This window comes from Empidonax traillii, unplaced genomic scaffold (genome assembly GCF_003031625.1).
Source record: "Empidonax traillii isolate 1590-97213 ecotype Southwest subspecies unplaced genomic scaffold, ASM303162v1 scaffold432:size744455, whole genome shotgun sequence".
NCBI lineage: Eukaryota > Metazoa > Chordata > Aves > Passeriformes > Tyrannidae > Empidonax > Empidonax traillii.
In genome coordinates this window covers 311,719-335,947 of record NW_020955625.1, presented here as the reverse complement: position 1 = coordinate 335,947, position 24,229 = coordinate 311,719, and the positions used below count along the sequence as shown (strand labels likewise).

The following is a 24,229-nucleotide window of genomic DNA, read 5'->3' as shown; positions in this document are numbered from 1 at the left end:
TTACATGTTAGAACACAATTTATAGTTCTTTTAAATACCAATTCTTTACATTTGGAATTCATGGGAGACCATAAGGTGTGTTGCTGACTGGCACCAAGAGTGGTCCAGGGCTCATCTCTATCTGTAATTTAGTGAATCGCAGGTATTTGATCATGCCACCGAACGGGATGATGTTTTCCAGAGGTTGGATGGTACCTAAAAGCAACTCTGGTAAATTAAAACAAGCAAGCAATAATAAAAGGACCTGCAGAAATTCTCTATAGGCAGTGTCTGAAAGGTTTGTGTTGGGAGGTTTGCCAGAATGCTGTGAACGCACAGAGCTTTTCATCAGCGGGGTAGGAAAAACAGATGCAAAGTAAGGAATACTCGGTAAGTGTGTTTTGCTTTTGTCATGTCTGATTTCCAAATGACAGTCTTGCCTCTCAGTGAGATTGGAGGAGACCTGTAGTGTATGGTTACAGTAGTGCCAGTGCAAGCGTTTGCTCCTGCTCTTCACTGCTGCAGTTGAGTTCCACGTGTGGCTCATTGCAGCGTGGCTGTGGAGGATCCACAGCTCGGGGAGAAACCTCTCCTGGAATGACTCACCTGCAGACAGACCGAGCAACCAAAGGAAGGAGGAACTGCCTGCAGTGCCCAAGTTCCAGGCTGCACGGTGTCTCCTTTGTCCTCCTGCCCCTTGGCCAGCCCAAATCAGTCCCAGGGAGCGCTTGACCCGCAGCCCTGCCTGGTGTTCCTCCCGTAGGGATTCCCACACATGCTCTGGAGTCTGTCAGATAAGATCATGGGGTTGGCCAACCTCTATTTATGGGCCAATGAATTATGCAGCTGGGGTAATTAGATGGTTTTTGTTCTGTGAATCAGGATTATGCTCCTGGGGTGCCACCTAGGAAAGTCTGTGAAACTGCATAATAAAAAAGTCATTTTTATGCAGAGGTGGAAGTACTTTGAATGCAAAAGAGAACTGAGGGGGGAGGGCAGAGCTGATGTCCTCCTGTATTTGGAGGGGAAAAGTGAAGTGTGAACTCCAGTTGTTAACCGTTGAAGCTCTTATTTCTCTTGCATTGTAGAGGGAAGGAAGAGGCTGTTTCAGCATAAACTCCAAAAAAACCAAAGTACTGCTCTCTTCCCCCAGGTAGAGCTATGGAATATAGGTCCATTTGTGTAGCTGGAAAACACCTATGGAATTTCCTATGTATATTCAGGGGCTCTGTGTATTTGTATAGTCACTGTATACTATTTGTGTAATAGGACCCAGATTACAACTAAATTCAATAGTCTTTAATTAAACCATAGTTTTCATGATAGTCTTCAGCTGCATGTTTTGAAAGACATTTGAGGAAGCAGTCTGGTATGTAGTTTTGACTTCTCTAACCTACATGCCTTATGTTTGTGCCTCAAGATAACATTGAATAACATATTTAAACTGCTCATGTGTGAAAAAGCAAAATTATATCTCATGAACTGATTTCTTCACACATTCGAAAAATCGAATTCCCCTTTTGTTCAGATCCTGAACAGGAATCCAGAAGGAAGCAATGCATGTAGACATGACCTGGAATTTCAAAACAGAGAAGAAATGCACACTTTTGATGAGAAGGCATTATACTGATTTTAAAACTTGAATCATTTTACAAAGCTATTCTTCTCCAAATGTAGTTTTCATTGTGTAGGCATTACAGTCTGGTTCAGTTGATAATGAATCAGAGAAGTTTACTGAGCTGTTATGATTTAATATTTTGAGTGGAATCTAGATATTGTAAAATAGTAATTGGTGATAACCATATTTGGTTCTTTCCTCAATTTCATCCTCCATAAGAACTGGTATTGTCAGGTGCTATAATAAAAAATAGAGGTACATATATTCTTGTGGCTATGATTGGTATTTATTATCCCTATGTTTTCCATGTCTATGTGTATGTAGTAGTTTTGCATGGGTATGTATAAATTATGCCAAAGCCACAGTCTTTCATGGACTTTAATTACTGTGTAGATATTTTTTGAGTTTTTGTAAATGAGGCAGACTTTAAATCTGAAGGCAGTCCACCAGATTAGCTGTTCCAGCTAGAATTAAAGCTTAGACTTTCAAACTCCAACATCTATATGAAATAGACCTTGATGTCATGAGGTGCAAGCAAAACAAAATAGAGAATAAACCACCCAAACCAAACCAGAGCAAAAAAGCAAAGCCCAAACAAAACACAAAACCAACAAATTCAATAATAAAAGTTTCAAAATTCCTCTCTCAGTTTACAAAATCTGTCCAGTTTCCTGAACTTTGGATAGAACTTACGATTATTGTCATAAAATTAACATTTTATTTTTTAATACGATGTCACTGTTTGGGTTTTATGGGAACACAGAGTAGCAAGATGGTCAGGGGTTGTACTAATGGGGCTGTTAGTGGAAAAACCAAATTAGGCCCTTAGTGGGAGGTGGTTTGACAGAGTCAGAGTCAGTCACTGTGGGGAACTTTCTAAAAACCTGCAGTTTGCTCCTGGAAAGTTAAGGACTCCTCTGTAGTTCCACTGAAGGTGCTGCCCTAAATGAGGGTATAATAGAAACAGAGTACTTTATAAATGAGGACCTAAAGGATGTGACAGGATCTTGAGCAACATTTTTGCAGAGTAAAGAATGTTCTGGGTACTGATTTGTCTTATTCACCGGAAAAAGGAAGGGCTGTAGCTCTGAAGGCAGAATTTGTTTAAGGCCCTGGCCAGATGAAGTCACCTGGGGAGGAGCGGAGGCTTCTGAAGAGCAGCAGATAATGTGGCCATGCATTGTGCTGCAATTTAATTTTCAAAGGGTAAGTAGAAGCCAAGATCTAAGGAACTGTGGCAGTTAAGGGGAAAAGCTGCTAGGGGATTATCGAGGTTAGAGTTCAGAGAGAGCAGATGGTGAAATGGTTACAACCTACTGGACCATATGTGCTGTGCACCAGTTCAGGTAGCACGTTATATGGACTGTGGGGTCCCAACACAGCCCTTCAGAAAGACCAAAAAAAGCTCTTGGAAAACTGATTTCATCATTTCAGGCCAGGTTAATGAGAAAGATGGAATTGGTGAAACCAAACGCCAGAACTCGCCGTTCCAGAAAGGGATACCAAAAATCAGGAATAGCACACAACTGCATCTTTCCTAATTCCCAGAAAGCTTGTATTTCAGGAAGTCTGTTTTGGGCTCGTTAGACTTGAATTTCTGGGGAAAGTATTTGAAGAAAAAAACAAATTCACAGCATTTGAACCGAGACCATTGAAAACAGGTTACAATTTGATTTATGATTTTTGTAACTTTTAATCAGGGGCCAGATTTTCAAAAGAGCATGCTGTCTTATCGAGGTACCGATGAAGTGATAAATTTCTCACTGGAAAAAACTAGAGCTCCCCTGGCTTAGAGTATGTCAGAAAAACCTGACTGCTGATCTGTAATCTCTGCTGCTAATACTCAGATGCTTCTTAAAGAATCTGATGCGATACCGTGAAAATAGGAAGGTAAAAGATAAGAGAGAGAAAAAAGGGTTAATCAAGTCAGAAGTACTGAGAGAAGTGGAATGGTAGCAAAGAAGAAAAATGAAGGCAGAGAGTTGTGATTTGGAGTGGTGCTAAAGAGCCTCTGGGCTCGAGATTCATCTCGCATTTTATAATGCTCATGTTGTGTTGTATCATAATGCACTTGCTCCTACTGGAGCTGCTGTGCCTCCCCTCCCATTGCCAGTGGTAAAAATAGGCCAGAGCACCATTCCATGCCATGGAGCACACTCGGAATTCCCCCGTTGTTTCTGCCCTGGCCTCTCTAATTAAGGCAGTAATCCTCCTCTGGGTGCGTGTGGAGGTCGCTGTGTGTCTGCTTGGTTGCCCTCTCCCATCATCTGCTGGGGTTCTCACACTGCTGATGATGGGCTGGGCCAGCTCCTTCCAAAAGGGGGCATGGACTGCACTCCACTGCCTTTTGTCTAACTTAGCCAGAAATACCCCATCACCAGCCTCTGGTTTCGGGTAGTACTTTGGTAAAGGTTTTTCTTTCGTAATTACAACCTTCTTTTTTTAATATAATATTCATGTTTGGTTCGTTTGGGGAGTAATTTGATATGAGAGACTTGTCAGGTTTGTTTTTTTTTTTTTTTTGTTCCCAGGACAAAAAAACTCCTCAATGTGTATCAGCTGATATATGGTATTAGGTGATTCTCTGTCTGTCTTAGACTTATTTCTGTAATATATTTTAGTGTCTGTTTTAATTAAAATTGTTCATATTGGAGTATTTGGTTTTGGCTATCTGGTTTCTAATTTATTTTAAATAATTAATAACTATATATATTGGGGTATTTCTAATGAAGGAAAGGTGGTGACAGTTGTGATATTACTTGTTAAGTCTTCTTTTCTCGAGGTAGTCTGAGTGGTGTCTAAACTTATTAGGATAATAAAAATGAGAAGTTAGAGATAACCAAGAGTAGAGCTTCAAGGTCTGAAAAAAAATGTTTTTCTGCATCACTCTGTCTCCTCCATGATCATCTGTGAGACTGAAGACATTTATTCTTTTTAGATACTGATATATGGATTGCTCAATCATTTTGTTACTGCAAGACAGTTGGTTAAAGGATCTTCTGCAAAGTTTTTGTGATGCATTTAATCCCACTGTTTATCCAGTGAGGTGGGTCTGGGATAATTGTGAGTGTGTGAAAGGGTTAACTTTACCAAAAGCAAGTAATTTTGGTGTGTTTTTTTTTTTCAAATAGCTCAGCTTGAAATTCAAGGTTTATTCTTTGTTGTTGGCTGTGTTGCATGTAAGTGTCTTTAAAAGATTGGTTGTTTGCTTTGTGATGCAATGGGCTGGAGGAAGGTAAGGCTTTGGGAATTTGTGGAGTAAGAGAGGATAACAGGGTTTCTAAAGAGCAGAGCAAAGTTTAAATTGTCATTAAATATAGTCTTTATAAATTTAGCTGGTCTGCTTGTTACTCAAGGCTTGGCTGTCTTATTTTGTCTAAGAATGGAGAGAAAGGAAGAAGCTGGGTTGACATTAAGGGGTTAGAGGGCAGGATGAAGCAGAGTTTGGGGTTTGGTTTTGTTTTTTTTTAAAGGGGTGTAAGTTCAGCAGCTGCTGAGGTTAATGCAGGGTAAGGCAGAGCAATGAAAGGTGCCCTGCAGGTCACCAGGTGTGTCTGCTGGGAGTCCTGGAGAAGTGACGCTGGTGAGGGAGACAGAGAGGCAGGGGACACAGAAAAGGACTTGAGAAAGAGCCCAGCACGATGAACAGCACTGGTGACCAAGGGATTGTCTTTGTGCTGCAGGTGGGGAGATGGAGAGCACAGGGGATGGGGGCTCCTGTGAGCTGACTGATGTCTGCAGGGAAGAAAACCCACCACCTTTTCTTTTTGGAGCCGTTCTTCCAAGAGTTATTTGTGCCAATCTAAGTTTTTATGACGTTTTCTGAATGAGCAAAACCTCTAACTTCAGAAGAGTCGAGAGTGGGACTTATCTGTAAGAAATGTTACGAAATCAAGAACTGAATGGCTGAATGATTTGCCTTCTTCTCCCTCCTGAACTCTGTGAGCTCTCCCTAATGTCTGAACGCGCCAGCCTTAATTATATTCCAGGATATTTGCAGTAATAGAGTGTTAGCTGTCTTCCACCTTTTATTTACAAATGTTAATGTCTTGTTTCCTGTACACTGGACTGTGTTCTGACAATGTGTTTATCCTGCAAGCCGAAGGTATTAGCATTTAGGGCTTAATTTTATTGCCACTCAATCCAGAGATAACCACATTGCCTGCTTTGTTTTGGTTTGTGTAATAGGCTGGTGTGCAGGGGAGGGCCCTGTACTGCCCTCAATCCACAGAGGAGAGGGAATGACAGGGAGAGGTTTATATCACTGTTCAGAGAGCAAATTCTACCCAGGAATGAAGTCCTACAGGACTGGTAGATCTGGGGGTGTTTTTGCCCTTTGTCTGGCAAGTGGGGCATAAAGGCACTCAACTGGCACTTGCACAGCTGCTGGGACTGAGCAGGATGGCCAGCAGTTTCAAACACAATTATTACAAAGTCTGGGTGTTATACATCATAATTAGGCTTAAGAACTGAAAGTCAGTTGAGATGAATGAGGGCAATTCATGCTCTCAGAGTTGAGCGAGTGATTGTGTATTTCAGATTTGGATACTTTTCTCTCTGTCTCCTGCTCTTCCCCCCTCCCTCAGGAGGACTGGCCATGTATGAAACAGCTGTGATCCCTGTGTGTCCCCTCAAACAGGTGACAAACAGCACGTCTTGGTGCTGACTTTTTCTTTGTCAAATTCAACTACAAGTGAATCTAATCCCCTGCAGTTGTCCTGCTCACTGTGTGTTCAGTAAGAGAAAGACCAAAAAGCAGCCTTTAGTGGATGGCAATTATGTATCTTTTAATTAGATATTTAAACAATTAAATTTTACAGTGATACGTGTCTAGAGATTGATGGATATCAAGAATATTTTAATTATTTTAAGTTTCTGATTTAATGAAAAGTCACAGTCATACAGGTTAGGAGAGAAATGGCCACCCACTCTGTAAAACTGAGATAGTTTCAAACTAATATCAGGGATATTAGAGGAAATTCAGATGGGAATCAAATATATCTCAAGGAAAACGGGAATCCTGCAAGCTGGACTGTAGGGCTGCTCCCAGAGTTGGTTTGACGTTTCTTGACTCCTGGTGAGAGAGAATGTAGGGATGTACAGCATGACTGGGCTGGAGTAAGACAGGCAAGTCCTTTAAAAAAACCCTCATCAGAACAACACAAAACAAAACAAGAAACAACCCCCTATGCTATTATTGAAAGATGAGAAGGGAAAAGCACCACAATGCTTGAAAAATAACAATAAAAAAATTTGGCAGGATTAGTATTTCAAAGGGAGCAGCACTTGATTAAACATTTGGAAAGCATGGGAGGAGAAACATTCCAAGCAAAACTAAAATATACATGTATGATGGAAACAGGATAAATAGAATATTCCACTTATAATTACCACGGGAAGAATGCAGTCCAAACTTGAGAATTCTTAATCAGGTAAAATTGTCATTGCTTTTAAGTCCAAGTAAGGCAGTGGATTGTGATAGGTGTGAGATGTTTGTGGATAAAGATGTTGGCAGGACCTATAGCTTCACTGCAGAGCAGGTCCATGAACAAAGGAAATGAAAAGACCCAGAACTGGTACCACCAGCAAGTCGTGAGCGTGTTGCAAGAAGTCGGAGGACGCAAAGCAAGGTGTTTTTATCAGATACCAAGTGGGGAGTGAGGGATCTTGGAGAGGTTAAAGGTCTCTGCAGAATGCAGAGCTGTATCTCTGTGCAGGAAAAGCTTGAGTTTCTCTCGCTCACATCAGTGCAGGGTTTGTTCAGGCACTGCGTGGATACACTGATTAAGAAGTGGAAATTAGCTGCAGTCTGGTTCCTAGCTGAGAGGAGAGGTTCTTACTTGCCTACAGCTGAACACCCATCTCTCCTGAGCAGGTAGATGTCATAGCCCATGGCTGCCTTGCACTTCATTTCATGATTTATTTCCATTGGGGCAGATTTCTCTTCTTCCCAACCAGTTTGTCCCTGAAATGCCTCATAGTCTGCTTCTTGCCCCTACTGTCATTCAGCTGGGGGAGAAATGCTGTCTTGGAGGGAAGAATAAATGGTCAGGTTGGAATAAATGCCCAGTTCCCTCATCTGGAAGATTTTGGTGTGATGCTGCTTTACAAAGCAGGGTTTTATTATAATACTTGCATATGTGACTTGGCTTGGTGTAATAAAGGCAAAGAGCAGGTACATATAAAGTGTTCTGCTTGTAATGGCAGCCCATTTCTTTGGGTTCAAGTAACATCAGGTAATTATAAACTGAAGTGATCACATCTGAAGAAAAAATTTTCACTGTATCCATGACTTAGTGTGATTTACCTTCCCCTTATTATTTCTTAATTTCAAAATTACTGCATGCTGTCTTTGAAATGTTGCAATTGTGTTGGTATTTGAAGTACTTGTAAGTACTTGTGCAAATCAGTTTTTCTGATGTTTGTCTGCAGGGTGAGGTGTGTGTTTATGTGCCCGGGGGAAAGGAGATGCATTTGCATCCAGAAGGGTGTAGCAAGTGAACATGTGCCAAAACAGAGTCTGTAGGAACAGTTGCACTAAAATAGTACAGGGTAAAAAATGTTGGCAAGTGAAAACAACCAGCTTCCAAAGAGAGAGTGGGACCCAGTGCTCCCTGTAAATGCTGCTGGGCTGAAGGCCTAAATGATAGCTTTTGGTGATGAATCTTTCTAGACACTTGTAAAGCCACCGTGTTGTGCATACCAAGATGCACGGTGTTTCTATAGATATAATTATATTTCATACAGTATTGTTAGTCTTTGAGGTGCTGACGAACAGTTATTACTTTTCTGTACTTTAGGGGCATCCTAATTTAAGGATGTTTCAGTGAAATCATTACTATTAGCCTCAGTAGGTGTTGAATTAAACCCTCATTTACGTGGGACAGCTAATCATACATAATATTATACCTGTTTCTCGTGTGCCTCTCAGCCAAAGATCTAACAGCATTTTATGCAGGTAAACATAATTGCTGCAGAATATCTTCTTGTGATTCGAGACCTCTTACTCATCAGAGCAGCCTGATAGATACCTCACCTTCCCCCTCCTCTGCGGCACATGGAGCTCAGAGAGGCGGAATTCCTGATGTGTTTTACTCCACAGATAGCTGGGCTGGGAGTTGTTGCTGTGTGATTCCCACTGCCGGGCAGCTCTGCCACGAGGACGTGCCGTGTAGCCTGGGAAGAAACCCAGCGGATCTTTTCTCATGATTGCCTTGGCTGTGGCTCTCAGAGAGGCAACAGCCGCAGATCAAGACTCTGTTCAAAGGAGAGATGTCAGCACTGAATTGTTTTCTGATGAAGGAAGGATGGATAAAATATTAAATGCGGTCTTCTATTTGCCCTTATCTTTCTGTTTCCCTGACAAGAATATTGTACCTTATTTCCATGGTTCTGTAACTCAAAGCTGAAGGTACACAGGTTCGGGGAAATAAATGATTTAATTGTTCCACAGTAGAAATGTTGCTGTTATAAAAATAAAGGGAGATTTTGTGTTACATGTGCTTTCTTATGTGAAGACACTTCTGTCTCGAGCAGGGAACAGCACACTTCGAGGAGTTACCTGGTTTCATTTCCATCCACCTGCTGCTGTAATTATTGTCATTTCATGCACAAAGACACTTCTACTTTCTGAGCAGTGAGGGAGTTTGCCCATGAACATTTTGGAAGGGGTGTGCCTGTCTGAGTCCCCTTTCCCAGCAGCCTTTCAACCCTTTGGGAAATGCGGATCAAATCGAGTGGTGGGGCCCAGCAGAAGGGGGACAGGGGTAGGAAGGAGCTCGAGATTTTAAGTCCCTACAGCTTCCATGTGAACTGCTGGCTTGGGTACAGGAAGGAGAGACATGCTGAGCTCACCAGAGAGGAACAGACTGAACAGGGAGCTCTGGGGTAGGAGCCCCTGAGCCTGGGGGGGTCATCCTGGAGGACCCACCCGCACGTGAGGATGGGAGAAGAGCCATCCCAGCCTCCTCCTGGGAGGAGTTCCCAGACAGTTTGAGATGGGGGAAGGCTTGGGAGGCAGGGGGAGTTTGTGGTTGGTGAAGGGCAACAGACTTGAGTATTTCTGGAGAGGTAAGAGGGGGTGAACACTCTGGAAAGGAGCCACGCTCACTGTGGTCAGCAGCACCAGAGAGCTGTCAGAAATGAGGCCTCACTGGCTTCTCTGTGCACAGAATTTGCTTTAACATCTGCCCTGTCACTGTGAGAGCGTGTTTCTGTGGCAGTGTTGTATATTTACCCAGTGATCTACCAAGTCTTTGGTCAGTGTTTTATTCTGAAGTGTTTGTATTTCTCTTTGCCAGCAGCATGAGTTTTCTCAGAGGAGAATCATGAAAACAGCAAACAGGCTGAGAAGAGTGGCCCAAATCTTGTGTCATAACTGACATAAGTTCAGAATTGCTTCATTATGTTTCTAGTGAACCAGTAATTATTCTGATTCTTCTGAAGCCATAATTTCAAGCTAGGTGGTAGCTTCCAAAAGTTGAATTAAGCTTGACAGTCCAACACTTATTTAAAATATTGTGAGCTCTCTACCCATCAGCTGTTGGAGCGCTGAAGAGCATTCCAGCCTGTTGAAGTGGACAAGCTCTGCTGTTTCAGTGGGTCTTGGGTTAGAGGTTAATGGAGAGCACGGCACCGTGGGGGGTACAAACTCCTGTGTTTGATTTGCCACGGATTGATTTTCTCTTCAGTCCTGGTGAGAGCAGGAGCTGGGGGCAGTCTCAGGAAAGCCCCTTGCCCCCACCTCTCTGGAGGCCTGTGAGGAAGGGCTGGAGCACAAGGTGACCTGGTTGCTCTCTGCTGCTTTCCTTGCTCTGCTGGGGGATTTGTGGCTGCCAAGTTCAAGGCAGGCACCAGTGGGTTTTTTTTTCTGGCTGGAACATCTTAAGCTTTCCTAAAATTGTAACTAGAAGTTCATTGATACAAAAACTAGTATTGATGTATAGTTGTGGGTGTGTGATTTGTCAACAGCTTGGGTGTGGCAGGCCAGAAAATAGAGGATGTAAACAATTTACAACCATTTATTCTTTCATTAGCCCTTTTATCTCTGTAACTCTGATTAGTTGCCATAGATACAGACAACACAGGGTTTGTTTGGGTTAATGAAAAGTCTCTCATGCTGAAAAAAAATGTGTGATTTTTCTTGAGAAAATTCCGAATTACTTCAATTTCACTATTCTTGGCCATGATTTTCAACTATATTTGAATTCATGTATACAATTTAATAATTATGGCATTTAGTAGTCTCCTTTTTTTATATATAGCATCTGCAGAATAATTTTGAGTGGAATGCAGTACTAAACAAATTGGTCTTTAATTTAGTGATTGACATGATCTGTGCCAATATTATATACTGACAGACATAAATTACTCTTCTGTCAGCTTACAGACATGCTTCTCTATTTCTAAAATAATTTTTATGATTTTTTCCACCTCGTAAAACAACTCCAGAACGTGATCAGGTAGCTGATGGGCTCACGAATGTGGTTCCTATGGGCACAGCCTGATGTCACGTTTGGTTGTGTCCTTCCTACGTAACAGTTCGGTATCTCAAGTGATAAAAGCAACGAGTGGGACTTGGCACATCCTAATTCCAGCTACTCTGTCCAAATAGAGAGCAGTTACTTGCTGTAAATGTAACTCAGCTGACTCAAGAAGTAGTTTCATATGTAGAAAAATTTAAAAAATTATTTAACTTTTCTGTTACTGTGTGGTAAGTGTGTGTGGGATGCTGCTGGTCCAGCATGCTGTGGACACTGGTTTCTAATGAGCTTAAAGTGGCCACATTGCTTTCAAGTGTGTTTGTCACTGTCCAGGTCCTGTAGTCAGGATGAACCTGAGATAAGTGGTACTGTGGGCAGGGGAGAGAGGCACCCTGTGGGGAACAGAGAAGAAGGAAAAAATATCTTTGAGTCAGCTTGATTTAAAAGAAATATATACACCGGGGTTTCTTGAAGGGTTAGAAAGAGCAGGCACAGCCCTGGCAGAGTGGGTGTGTGGGCAGAGTGCAGCTGGGAGGCAGGGGAAGGCTCAATATTGTTCCAATATTGTAGAAGATGGCGAGTTTTATGATTTAAATAATGCTTTAAATGATCCTGTTTCTTCCAGGAACGCAAAGTGTTTTGGTGTAAAGGCTGAACTCGGAGCACCACTGAATACATGGATTATGCACTGGGCATGTGTCTGGCTCCAGCAGGGATGAGCAGCCCCTGCAGCTGCCTTCCTGTGAGCAGGGAGGTTCGGTGCTCAGTCAGTTAATTAGCACAAACTGCTCCACACTGGAGGACAGAACCCCTCAGCTCAAATGCTCACCGTGCTCAAAGGTTGGGGGCTTCTCCCACTATTCCCTGCAAGCTGAGCCACATTCCCTGCACTCCACTGAGCCTTTCGTGGTTGTGCTTACAGGAGAACAGGATCTGCCCCACTGCTGTAATTTAATTAGCAGGTATAGGAGAAATAACATGGATGGTGCAGTTCTGCAGGGAGTCTGACTGACTGTGGTGCACCAGAGGAAGAGTGCCATGCCTTACTCTCAGCAGACCATGCACCCTTCCCCTACAACCTTTCAGTAGTAAAATTACCCTTAACTGTGTTCTTAATGGCTGGAGTCAAGATCCTAGAGTAAGTATTTCCTGGGGAAAGAAAGGTAGGTTTGAGCAGCGCTAAGTAAATTTGGGGATATTAAAAGTACTGAAAATTTTACCAGATGTCTTAGAGGTTTGAAAAATAGCTTAAATCTTTTTAGGGATTAAAACCTATTTTTCTAAGTTAGAACAGTTTATTTTGCTACAAACCAATTGGAATTAATAAAAACAATGGACTCCCAGGGATGAAAAAAGAAGTGTGTGTGCACCAGGTTTCAGTTTAAACTCCATGAGACTGCAGAGGCTGTAATTAGGTCCTTTCCATTTCTAAATATTCAGATGACAGCATCCTCAGGGCCCAGTGTAGGAATTTTCTCTCTCTATACAAAGCCAGGATGAGGTATTCAGTAATTCAGTACCTATATACCAATTAAAAAAATATATAATTATTTAACATAGCTGTAGAAACAAGTATACTGATGTTTGTCTTTATCATCACACAATGTGCAAGTCTTTGTGATCTTTTTATTGTGTTTTTGGTTGTCTGCTTGAGCTGAGAACCTCCCCACACTGAGCCCTTTTCTTCAGCAGACCCAGAGGAGAGATCTGGGGTCCCTTGTGGGACCTGCACCTGCAGAGCAGCAACATCCCAAAATGCCACTCACCTGTTTCCAGTCCTCGGACGTGCAGGAGGACGGTGCACACGTGGCTTTATCTGCTGCTAATAGCTTGGTCCTGAAAAGGCTCCTGCATTTAAACTGGTCAAATGTGTCTCCAGGGAACAGGACTGCAGCAGAACTGGACATGTTTGTCCCGAGCTGTAAATGAACAAGGAGCTGTCTCACGTGTTGGCACTTGAGCTCTTTACTCGGGTTAACTTGGTGAAAACTCAGCAGAAAGAAAAATGATTATAAAAAAGTTGCATGTAATGCTTTGAGAATGAGGCTCAGCAATGCACTGAAGATGTTTAGAGGAATCCAGCAGTCAGGAGCTGTGACCCTGAGTATGAGGGAACTCTTTCCTGCTGCAGCACTTATGAGTTTGCCGTGTTTTCTTTGCAGGGTCTCGGTGTGTCTGGTGGGAGTCAGGCTGGCCTGGGCACTGCTTCCCCCAGGCAGTATCCACGGCAGAAAATAACACGTGTAAACCTCAGGGACTTCATCTTCTACATGGAACAGGAACGAGAAATGAGCCATTCTCTCCTGCTCTATCGAGCTCTGCTTAAATAAAGCCAACAGTTGTACTGATTGCTCCATACAGAAGCTCAACTTGCATTGAAAGCTGTCATTTTAATGTGCCTTCTATTTTTTTCAGAAGTCAACGTTCCAGTAATTTTGTTTTGTAAAATTGTCAGACACATGCAATAAATTTCCTTTATGTAAAAAAAAAAAAAAAATATAAAAACCACACACACAAAAAAAAAAAGTGCAAAAGGTTTTAAAATGTTAACTCCACAGATATAACCAACATCCAAGTCTTGCTCCATTTGGCCATTTTAGGTAAGGCTGAAGTAGCTGGTGTTGAAGTTACACAAATGCAAGGCTGCTGCAATGGCTCACCTAAACCATCTCCAGGCCAGGCCTGGGCCCAGCCCTGGGGTTCTGTGGGTTCCCTTGCGGTGCTGGGCTCTTCTCCTTCGTTTACTGGCGCTGTCTCACTGACCATGGTGATACCTGTTGTTGTTTTAGCTTAGTTATAACGGCAGTTTTTTGCACAGCCAGGAGACTAGCACACCCTCACAAATTCTATATATTTGGGATTTTCTTGCTTTTACTGCACAGCTCATTTGCTGAGCCATTTGCTGAACCAAATCCTAAGTGTATGAAGTCTGTGTGCTTGGGTCTCAGCTGAGTTACCCCGAGTAGCTTCCAGTTGTTTTCTAAACCCCTTCAACCTTTTGTGCATTTGTAGCAGCTGGTTAGTAACATGATTCAGAGTTGGGTTTTTATTTTCTAAAAGATGTTAATTTATTTATTGCAAAGAGTATGGTTTAATGGTGGTTTTAAAAGAGAGTATTGTTCAGTAAAGATTTTTAGAGTATTCTATATGGATTTTTAAAGTCGCTCTAAAGGTTTTCGGGGGCCGGTGCCACCAGGGGTGGCGATGCCTTGGATTCCAGTCCAGGGAGGCTCACAGACAGGCTTTAAGCACGAGGAGTAGTTGTAAGTAGCTGAGAGGTGAGAGGAATACTTTTTAAATGCTTTGCTGAAGCGGAATTCTGAGCCCACACCAAAGCCGAGCGACGTCAGTGCGAGTCTTTTAAATGGGGATCGGAGAGGAGCAGTCACAGGCAGGTGGGCACAAGATGTATTTCAGATTTTAACAGTGTTACCAGTCACCAAGGAAGGGAGACATTTGCTTATTTATCTTTTCCATTTTTACTATGTTATGCTTGCCACTTTTTTGAGGCAATATTTTTCTTTTTTTTTTGATGGGAAACCATAGCAAAAGCACAAATAGAACTATTTGTCCAATAGTTTTAAAAACAAAGGTTTTAATTATTTTTTAAGGTTTATGAAAAGCAGAAGAAAATTTATACTGCTGCTATTTAGCCAAAAGATTATTCATAAGGTATTTAAGGCCAGGAAGTGTAAAGTTATGTTTTAAATGTATTGATAATTTGTACATATTGTTTATAAAGGCCTTGTGTTTATTAGAGTTACGTTATTTTGATGATTTCTGTACATACTCGTAAATACCCCCAATTTGTGTGAAAACATACTCCCTTATTTGTACTTATTTTGTAAAGAAATAAAACAATTTACTAAAGTAACACATCGAGTGACATACAGTATTAATTTATCAAACATGAATTTTCACATTGTCTCGTAGCTCTTAAGCACTGGTCAGAAAACATTTTTGCATTAAAATATTAACAGAATACCCACAAAGAAATATTAAAACCCCAATACTTCGATGTTTTGTTGTGCTGATCCTTATCCTTTGTGAAACATCTAATAAAATTGTCAACAAACCTCGATGCCATTAGTACAGAGAATGGATGTGCTCAGCGGTGGCTTTCTGGGGAGCGACGAGTCCAGTGAGCACAACAGAACATTCCCCTTCACTTTCTGACACAGCCCTGCACAGAAAGTGCCGGGGAGGGCTCCTGTTTGTCGGGCCACGGGGTCAGTGCTCGGCAACAGCGAATCAGAACAGTTTGGGTCAATCGAATTAGGCGAAAAAAAACCCAGGCTACGCTTCTTGGCCTCCGCAGCAAAAACATCTGCTGGCTGCGCACTGGGCCTCGCTGGAGTGGCTGGGGCATTTTAGAACCTCTCTCAGCCAAGCTGAGCAATGTTCTTCATTAAGTTGTGTTACTACGGTTTAAGGCCAGAAGTAAAAATGCAAATCAGTTTTCGTTGATAATGCTGCCCAAAAATACAGGGAAATAAGTAAAAACTATATAAATGAAACTGTAATAATCTTTAAATAAGTGACCTGAAGTTACTAACTAAAAGAACATGTCCTAGTTTAACTTTTTTTTTTTTTTTTTTAAAAAAGGCATTTTTCTTCTAAGAAAGTGATTGTTTCCACATGTCTTCCTTGCCTTAGTGCTATTTTGCAGTCAATGCTGTGATGTCACGGTTCAAACTTTCCATCTCAAGTTCACATTTAACTCGGCTGGCGCAGCCTGGAACCCTTTCCAGTGCCACCTCAGCAAAGCTGCCCCAAGGACCGGGGCTGCTTCATTGAGCCAGAAAAAAAAACTCACGGTAAAAACACCAGACTGAGGAAAAACCAACCACAGATCCTCCCAATGTCCTGCCCGTGTCCAGAAGCATCGTCCCACCGCGTGCCCCTGAGAGCTGCCCAGGGGTTGCTCAGCGCCCGGTCCTGAGGAGCTGGGCACGCCTGGCCCGAGCACCGGGGGCAGGATTGGGCCCCTGTGACCAAATGTCCCCAGGAGGGGTCCCCTTTTTGCTCCCTGGCTGAGGTAAGAACCGGGGGGGATGCGCTGCCAGAGCCGCTGCGAGTGCCACTCGCCCTGGGCAGGGGGGCAGGGTGGATACAGGAAATACCTGAACAGATTAGTTAAGGATGCTTTGGACTGAAAGGTAACTCAAGGTATGAAAGTAATAAATAAAAAGACTTTTTTTTTTGTTTCCTTTCTGTGAGACGTGGCTACATCAAGCTGAATGGAGCTAAAGGCTGGAGAAGACGCAATCAAAAATTCTCACCTCTTTCAAACACCATGGGAGATAAAGTGAGTGTTCCACCCTACGTGCTTATTTTTGTTCGTTTACTTTACAGAAATGTTTATGGCATGAAGGACTGTATAAGAAATGTGCATACACAAATACATGACAATTATACGTTAAGTTCTTTACAATATTAAATGTATAATATACAATTCTACAGATATCTTACATACAAAGGTGAATGTTGTGCCATATATTCAAATATGGCAATGCCTAGCGACTTCAGAATGTCGTACAAGTATAAAACCACAAAATAAAATAACTTTACAACTCTTAAAGTAGACAGATTTGCTCAACTGTTCTGCTAAGGTAGCAGGCCAACCGGCCAGGATTGCCATTAGAGATTTCTGAGTTGGGGGACCAAGGTGAGAAAACCTGCAGAGGTCTGATTTTCCATGGACAGGTATCCAGCCCTTTTCCAAAAATTAGACCCCTGCCTAGATTGTTCCTTGGATAGTCAGTACAGCTCATCGCTTTTGAGAATATTAGTCTTAAATGTGACTTTTAAAATTTCGCCTGATTGCAACCAATTGGCATTGAAGAACTGTTGACCGCTTAATGCTCTCTCCCTTGTTCTATATGGCCGTATTTAGGCATCTAAAAAGAGTTTTAATTAAGATTCAGCATCTACAACAGTATTCTATAAATTAATGTGGGAGAAACTAAATTGTGATTAACACATGAATTAGTTATTGAGGACCCAATCATGCTAAACAGCACTAAACAGGATTTAGCAGAATGCTATTTATAACCTCGCACCTGCGAACACGGTGCTGTCTCCTGAGTTAGGAAGCCCTGTGAGTCGATGCCGATTCCTGGCAGTGGCAGGACCCTCCTGCAGACCCCTGACTTCGTTACAGAGAAAATTACACGGATAGAGGGCGGCTACAGAATTAATATTTTTAATAATAATTTAAAATAATAAAACAGTTTAAACCAAAGGCGGCCTGCTTTCATCCGGCAGTGGCAGTACAGGGTTTTAACGGCTCTTTGCAAGAATTCCAGACCCATAAAGAGTTAGGCCTGTCCAAAATTCTTAAACTTTCCTCCTAAATGTGGGCTTCTAACATGGTTAGTAAATGATTAACAAGGGGTGGCAGAGCTTGCTTGGCAGAACCACGTTTCTTTGATAATGCAAAACTTAACAGTTTCTGTGTCAAAACAAGACTGGCTTTAAGAGAGCTACAGCTCCACGTCGGGTGCGTGACCCTTGTGTGATGGTGGATGGCATTTTATTTTGTGCTTCCAGATCCCTACTGTTGCAAATATTGCCATAATCGGCCTCGTCTAACTTTTTGTCACTTTTTTTAGTTTGGTTTGTGTGGGGTTTTTAGTACTGAGCACCAGTTGACTATAAATTGGTCCTTTTCTGATTCTGGATCCTGTCCACAGAGAGAGACTTCAGTTGGAAATGTAGTATAAAAATAAGCCATTTGCTAGTGTGGGTGAGTACAATCACAGAGGTGCCCCGTGGTGCCTGGAGGTGTAAAGCACGTCTGATATGGAGGTGTGGCAGTCAGGGAAGAGTCTCAGTGCAGTTTTTAGCGTTCCATCTTCCTCTCGCAGACGTCAACGTGCCGCAGCACTGGGGTGTCCTCGGGAAGGCCGGCAGAACCACTGCTCCTACTGATCCATCCAGCTGCTTCAACTGGTCCTTGCAGAAGTCCAGCCCAGTCCAGGGTCAGGGTTTTAGGAAGCTCTCTGCCTCTCTCACAGCAGTGCTGTTGAGCCCAAAGTCCATCCCGGGGACCTGCTGCGCTGGGCGTGCTCGGCAACTCCAGCGCGGAGAACGGACAGCTGGTTTCTCAAACGCATCTCGTGGCTGGCTGTGTGACAGGTAGTTTCAGAGTACCACTAATTGGCAACATAAAGTCCAAGTCTGTTTGCTAATACTGTTTTGCAAATCCTTAGTGTTTCACATAAGGGACTATTAAACACTTCTACGGTTACAAAGGGGGCGCGGGGAGGGTCTAGTCCAGGGGCTCCTGTTTTATTCTGATTGTTGGGGTGGGTTGTGGTCGTCTGTCCTCGCGACACAGCACATATTCACTGAACTGAGAGGAATCCACCCCACCACCACAGGAAGCTGCCACGTTAAATCCCTTCTGAAATAATCTTTCGAGCACCTGCAGTGTGGGGGGGAAAAAGAGTCAGATTAATATTTAGCAAATTTTAGTGATAAAAGCGGTCGGAAGCACCGGATCTAAATGATGGATTTAGTCTTTCCAGTCCTCATTGTGAATGAATATTATTCAGCTATAATTCTATAACTTATTGTTAAATGACTACACTGTGATTAAAGTCTCGCTCTCAGCAAACCTCTGTAGAAAACAAAAATTAATCAAAGAAATAAGCACTCTGCAGAGCAGCTTAGTACATTATATAGTAAAATACTGGACTGTGGTGATATTGATGCTATCTCTTACTGCTTATAGAAAGCAACATCAGGTTTAAGTTGTAATAAAAAGTGCCCATTATTCATTAGTAATATGAACAATCTTACAGAGAGGGGCTGAAACGCTCTTCCTTGGCAGATGAAAATGTATCAGGAGCCTGAATGACACAACCACCAGATCTCTGTGCCTATGGCAGCTGTTTTCCCTCACTGGAAGGGAGGGCTGCTGTTAGCAAAGCGTGGCAGGGATGGGATGCAGAGCCAAGTCGTGGACAACAGGGAAATGTTCTGGCCCAAGAAAGAGGTTAATCTGTATTGCCCAAATATGTATTTTTTTCTTTCTCCTCCTAAAGAAAAGTTGGTGCAATTTAGATGCATGAATTTAAGGAACCCAGAGGCAACTTTAATTTCTGCGACTGTCACACAGCACATTACCCCAGGACATGCTGATCTTGGCAGTGTGATCAGGGCCGTGTTTTCACATGTGTGAGCGTGTTGATATTCGGTTTCCCAGCAGAGCAGGACACACTCAGGCTCTTCCCAGAGTTAAGGGAGAGCAGATGCCAGATCCACCTTTGACAGATCTGCAGTTCAGGACCCACCAGAGGAGACGCCGTGGTGCTTCCCAAGCCCAGAGCAGCAGCCTGGAGAAGTGGTTGCTGTGGTTTTCTGTGTGATAAACCCTGTCAGGGGCAGCAGCCTGTGCTGTTCTCTCAGGGCCTCACCCAAGGTACTGCTTCCACTGCCGCAGCACGTGGGAAGTGAACTGGTGGTTTACAGAACCTGATGGCCTTGGCCACACCAGCATCCCCATGTGACAGCCACCCACAGCAGCAGGGACCAGGCCACTTGCTCACTCAACCTAGAGAAGTGTCTAAGCAGTGTACCCACCTTCAGCCCACTTTCATGGGCACAGGTTGTAGAAAGAATTTAATCTCTTTTTCAGTTCCACCGGCCCCCTGAGCACATCAGCAGATATTCTGACTTTGGAGACTGCACACCAGGCCACTGCCCACACCCTCACACACAGACCCACGTGAGGCCACGCTGCAGTTCTTAGTGCACCGTTTCTTTTGCCTGAATGTTGGCTTTGTTTTTTCAGAAGAACAGCTGTGTCCGAGGTGCTGTGGCAGTGCAGGGTAAACCACGGCAGCAGCATCTGCTGGCTTTAATCTGCTCAAATCCCTCCTCAGAGGCTGCCCATGGTATCCATCTGCACCCAACCCAGGGTTGGGGTTTTTGGTGGCACCTAAAACATTTTACTTTTGCTCCCCTGGCTGCTAAGGATGGGCAAAGGAAAGAGGCTGCTCCAGCTCAGCTCTGCCTGAGCCACGCCGAGTGTGCTGGAAATCAACTTGCCTGAGGAGCTCTGCCTGGCCTTGGGACACGGGGACTTAACATTCTCAGAAAGTCACATCTGCCAAATCTCCCTGACTTTTGCCCTGATTTCTACATACTCTACACAGTAAAAAAGTTGTAGAACTGAAAGATCAAAAAAACACACCAGAGTATGGAAGAATAATGAACTGGCAGAGATGAAAAGAAGGGGCAGGAGAGCGGGTTATCAAAATACGTTTACAATACAGAGAGAGAAAAGCTTTCATCTCCCCTGTTTGTCTGGGCTGTGTGGGGCCTGTAGGCCAGAAATGAGGTGCAGACACTGACACTTGTTCCTCCTCAGAGAGGAAGGCAGGAGGAGTTGGAGACGGAAGGAGGAATAAGACATCAGCAGGCTGCTGTTTCACAGGCTGGAGTGTATTTTGAGTGTATTATGATGTATCACTGCTCCTAGCCCTGGCAAGATGAAGATGAGAGACAACCCAGCCACGGGAAAGGAGGCTTCTCCCACTGAACTGGATAGTGGAACAGAGAATTGACAGCTAAGATTTCTGAGAGAGACGGGACTTCAAAATCCTTGCTAAAAACTTTTAAAAATCAATTTGCTTGTGAGACAAAACAAGCACGGGGGTGCCCCTGGCTTGCCTCAGACCAAAGCTATGGAAGGCTGCACGTTAACAGAGGATTCTTTTGCACTGAGCCTGCTCTCTGTGAACACACAGCCCAGGTAGGCGTTACACCTCAGAGCACCACGCAGAACAAAGTGATTCGTCTGTGCTTGGCCCGTGCTGGAAGGACCACACTGCAGGCCACAATCCAGGGTTAAAAAACCCTGCCATCATCCATTTTCTCAGCAAGAAACAGAACAGGCCAAATCCTGTGAACAATGCAGAGAATGTTTAAATATTGCAGGGTGTTAAGTGTCACTTGGACAAGGCTGAGCTCAGGTTGAGGCTGAGCTCAGGTTGAGGCTCCCGCAGGGCTCCCCTGGGTGCCGGGCACTGGTTGGTACACACGGGCACTGAAGAGCATTCTGAACATGGACAGGTTGAAATTCCTCTCCGAGAATTTGACTCAATGCACGTGACTTCTTCTGAAAGTAAGATACGGACAGGGGAAAGGGTAACCACCTCTGAATCAAATCAGAGCTGCCTTCCTGAAAATCTCCAAAGAGAATATGCCAGGGGTGAGTCTCAGCTGTGACCCTCCTTGTATGGGGGACACACAATAATAAATAAAGGATTTATGCTAGGATTTCATATACACTGTCTTACAGTATTCCAAGTGCATCTGATTTTGTTGGAAGATTTTTCCAAAAGGAAAACTTCATTTCAAGTCAATTTTGCAGAGTACTAACAAACACATTCTTAATGATAAGACTCAATGTTAACATACACAAATATCACAGAATTTTCTCTAAGGTAAACTCATGATTCTCACCAGAACCTGTTTCAAGGAGTTGAAAAAACCTCTATACCTTTATGTAATTAAAAATGGGTGTAAAATTAAGAGTTACTGTACTTTTTTGCCTACCACTAGCCATTCAGTGTTGGCATTCTTTGTTCTATATGTACAGTTCTTGATACAAAGCATTTAATGAAAATCTTAAAATGAAAAAAAAAAAGGTATAGATTGCAATTCTGCAACTAAATACACTCAGCAGGGCACAGGGAGACAGAAGAGACGTATCTCAGCACACAGCAGACAGGCTTCCTGTGTTGCTTTTTGGAAGCAATTGTGCTCTTCCACCCAGTACCCATCTCCATTAAGTCTGTGTGTTTGCTTCACTGTATTTCCAACTTCTGACTTAATATTGTTTTGCAAAGAAAAAATCCTGGGCAGGGGAGGAGCAGTGCCTGTGCACTGACCAGAGTTCATCAGAGCCAATGATAATTAACTGCTGATTTCATCAGCCTTTGGTCTCAGAAATGCATAGTTTTCCAGAAAGTGTTTGAAAACACTTTCTATTAATTATATAGTAAAATGATGTAATTTAGTAAAATGATGTAATTTAATGGTATTACTTATACTGTAGACTCTTTGACAGAGATTATTTTCTTTTTTTTTTTTTACAACATGAGCTCTTTGATTCTGACTGAATTTTGACTGAATTCAAAACGCATTCAAATAAGAACAGTAATTAGTGTACAGCTTTTACTACAAGCACATGTACCCTACTGGTTGCACCGCTGTGGATAAAAGAGGGCCATGCTAAGCCGTGTGGGCATCCAGTGCTTTGCCAGGCAGTGCTGAGCTGGTGAGTGGCTCACAGGGACCCTTTGTTGTTTCAGTTATCCTGATTCCTCGTGTGCATCTAACTGGATCACAGGGACAGCGTGGCTCACACACAAACGCTCTTCCCTCTCCTCCTACCTGAGCTAAACTGCAGCTGCTCCCGCCTTCCCCCAACTCGCCCCTGTCCCACTGCAAACCCTGACAAACAGACTGCTAAGGACTGTGCAGAATTAACCACAGACTGTTAAAGTTCAACCAATCACACCACTTGGGAGTCTTGAACCAAAAATCATCCAGAACAGCTGGGTTTAGGGTGGTTTCAGACAACAGTGCACCAGGGAATGCTGCCCCACGGCGGGGGGGGGATGTCACCATCAGAGAGTTAAAACGACTCAGTCCATCTTTACATATTCAGGTAACTGCAGGTCTCCTGAAAATGCTGTCACCTGGCAGGCTGGGAGGTGAGGGCCCCTCAGCTGATGTGCAGTAACCACACAGGTAAGCAGGACCTCTGTGTTCTTGTCCTCCCTGGCTGCTGCACCTCCCTCCCCATCCGCTCTGGCCAGGCCAGGCCACGGGCTCTTCTGCAGGTATTTGCCCACAGGGGAGTTCAGCAAGACCACAAAGGCATTTCCCAGAGCCCAGTTCACACCTGCAGCCACAGCCCACCTGCAGGGGATGGTATGTTTGGAAAAATTCCCCTACAGGTTGATTTCCCTTTTGGTGACCCAAGTATTGGCAGCTTGTTCCAAAGGCAGACACAAACTAAGAGCTCTGTCTTGCCCTTGTTAATTAAGGCCCGAGTTAATGGCATCATCACCCCTGTTCCTCTCCACAGCCCCAGGACAGCCACACCACGGAGCTCTGGCTGTTGTGGTGATGATCCCTGAGAAATGGCACTGCTTGTCCCTAAGGCAGCTGCCTAAACACAGGCCACGTATTTATTTCTGCTGCCATCCACCTATCTGTCCAGTTATCTTCTTTTGTTTCATATGTTTAATTTTAAACCTAATGTCAAAACTCTGAGTATAAAATGAAATACATTTTGTTTAAAATACTCTGGGCAATTTTTATAGAACATCCTTTTGAAAAAAAAAAAAAAGTGCAGAGATCAATTTTTTTAAGTCCATCCCGCAGGCACCATCATTTAATTATGAGTGAGACATAAATTATGCATTTACACATTGTTGCATTTTCTATAAAATGGTGTGGAGATTTTTTTTTTGTAGTTTTTGGAACTCTCTCTTTCTTCCTGCAGGCACTTTGGAGGAAAAAAAAAAAAAACTGCTGAAGGCTATACATTGATGAAAAAATTAGCATTTATCAGTATAACACCATTATGAGACCAGCATGGCACTAACATACACAAAATCTAAATCTATTTTTCTGCTTAGACTTAGGAAAACCTGAAAGACTGTGATCTCACCAGGCAGCAAATGTCTCCTTGCAGTATAAGCACTGAAAGTAATTGGGCAGAAGCAAATAATTTGCATATAATTGAACGAGACACAATAAAAAAACCACCCCAGCAAACGGATGAGGCAGCACCAAGAGGCCACTCGTTACCTGCACTGAGTTCAACCGGCAGTATCCGTTCAAGGGAAACCTGATAACGTGGGTTGGGTCCTGGTTCCAGCCTGCGTTTACGGAGTTGCACATGACATCCCCAGTCTCTGGGAAGATCTCTTCTATTAAAGCCTTCTCCCCACTCAATGCAATTCTCTCCCCCAGATCTGGAGTCACTCTTACAACCAAGCAGTCACAAGGCTGGAAATGTTTCCTTTGTTCTTTCTCTTGTTTCCATCGCTCAAGTTCCTTAATCATTGGCTGCAGCTGGTAATACTTTGCTTCTTCATATAAAAGATTAAAGTCCTGGGAG

The 24,229-nt window shown here is 43.2% G+C and overlaps 2 protein-coding genes across 2 annotated transcripts in view; one reads left to right on the top strand and one right to left on the bottom strand.

Annotated features, from left to right (window-relative positions):
* The window catches only part of LOC114062743 (transcription initiation factor TFIID subunit 4-like), a 138,005-nt gene extending 124,417 nt beyond the window's left edge, over positions 1-13,588 (top strand). The window contains exon 15 of the mRNA XM_027894518.1: positions 13,242-13,588. Within this exon, the coding sequence (XP_027750319.1) occupies positions 13,242-13,409 (168 nt within the window). The 3' untranslated portion in view covers positions 13,410-13,588. The remainder of the gene's footprint in view (positions 1-13,241) is intronic.
* A 2,897-nt stretch (positions 13,589-16,485) lies between these two features.
* Positions 16,486-24,229, bottom strand: part of KCTD15 (potassium channel tetramerization domain containing 15) — a 38,625-nt gene continuing 30,881 nt past the window's right edge. The window contains exons 4-5 of the mRNA XM_027894519.1: positions 23,917-24,222; positions 16,486-18,508 (exon numbers count right to left, since the gene is read on the bottom strand). Of these exons, the coding sequence (XP_027750320.1) occupies positions 18,353-18,508; positions 23,917-24,222 (462 nt within the window). The 3' untranslated portion in view covers positions 16,486-18,352. The remainder of the gene's footprint in view (positions 18,509-23,916; positions 24,223-24,229) is intronic.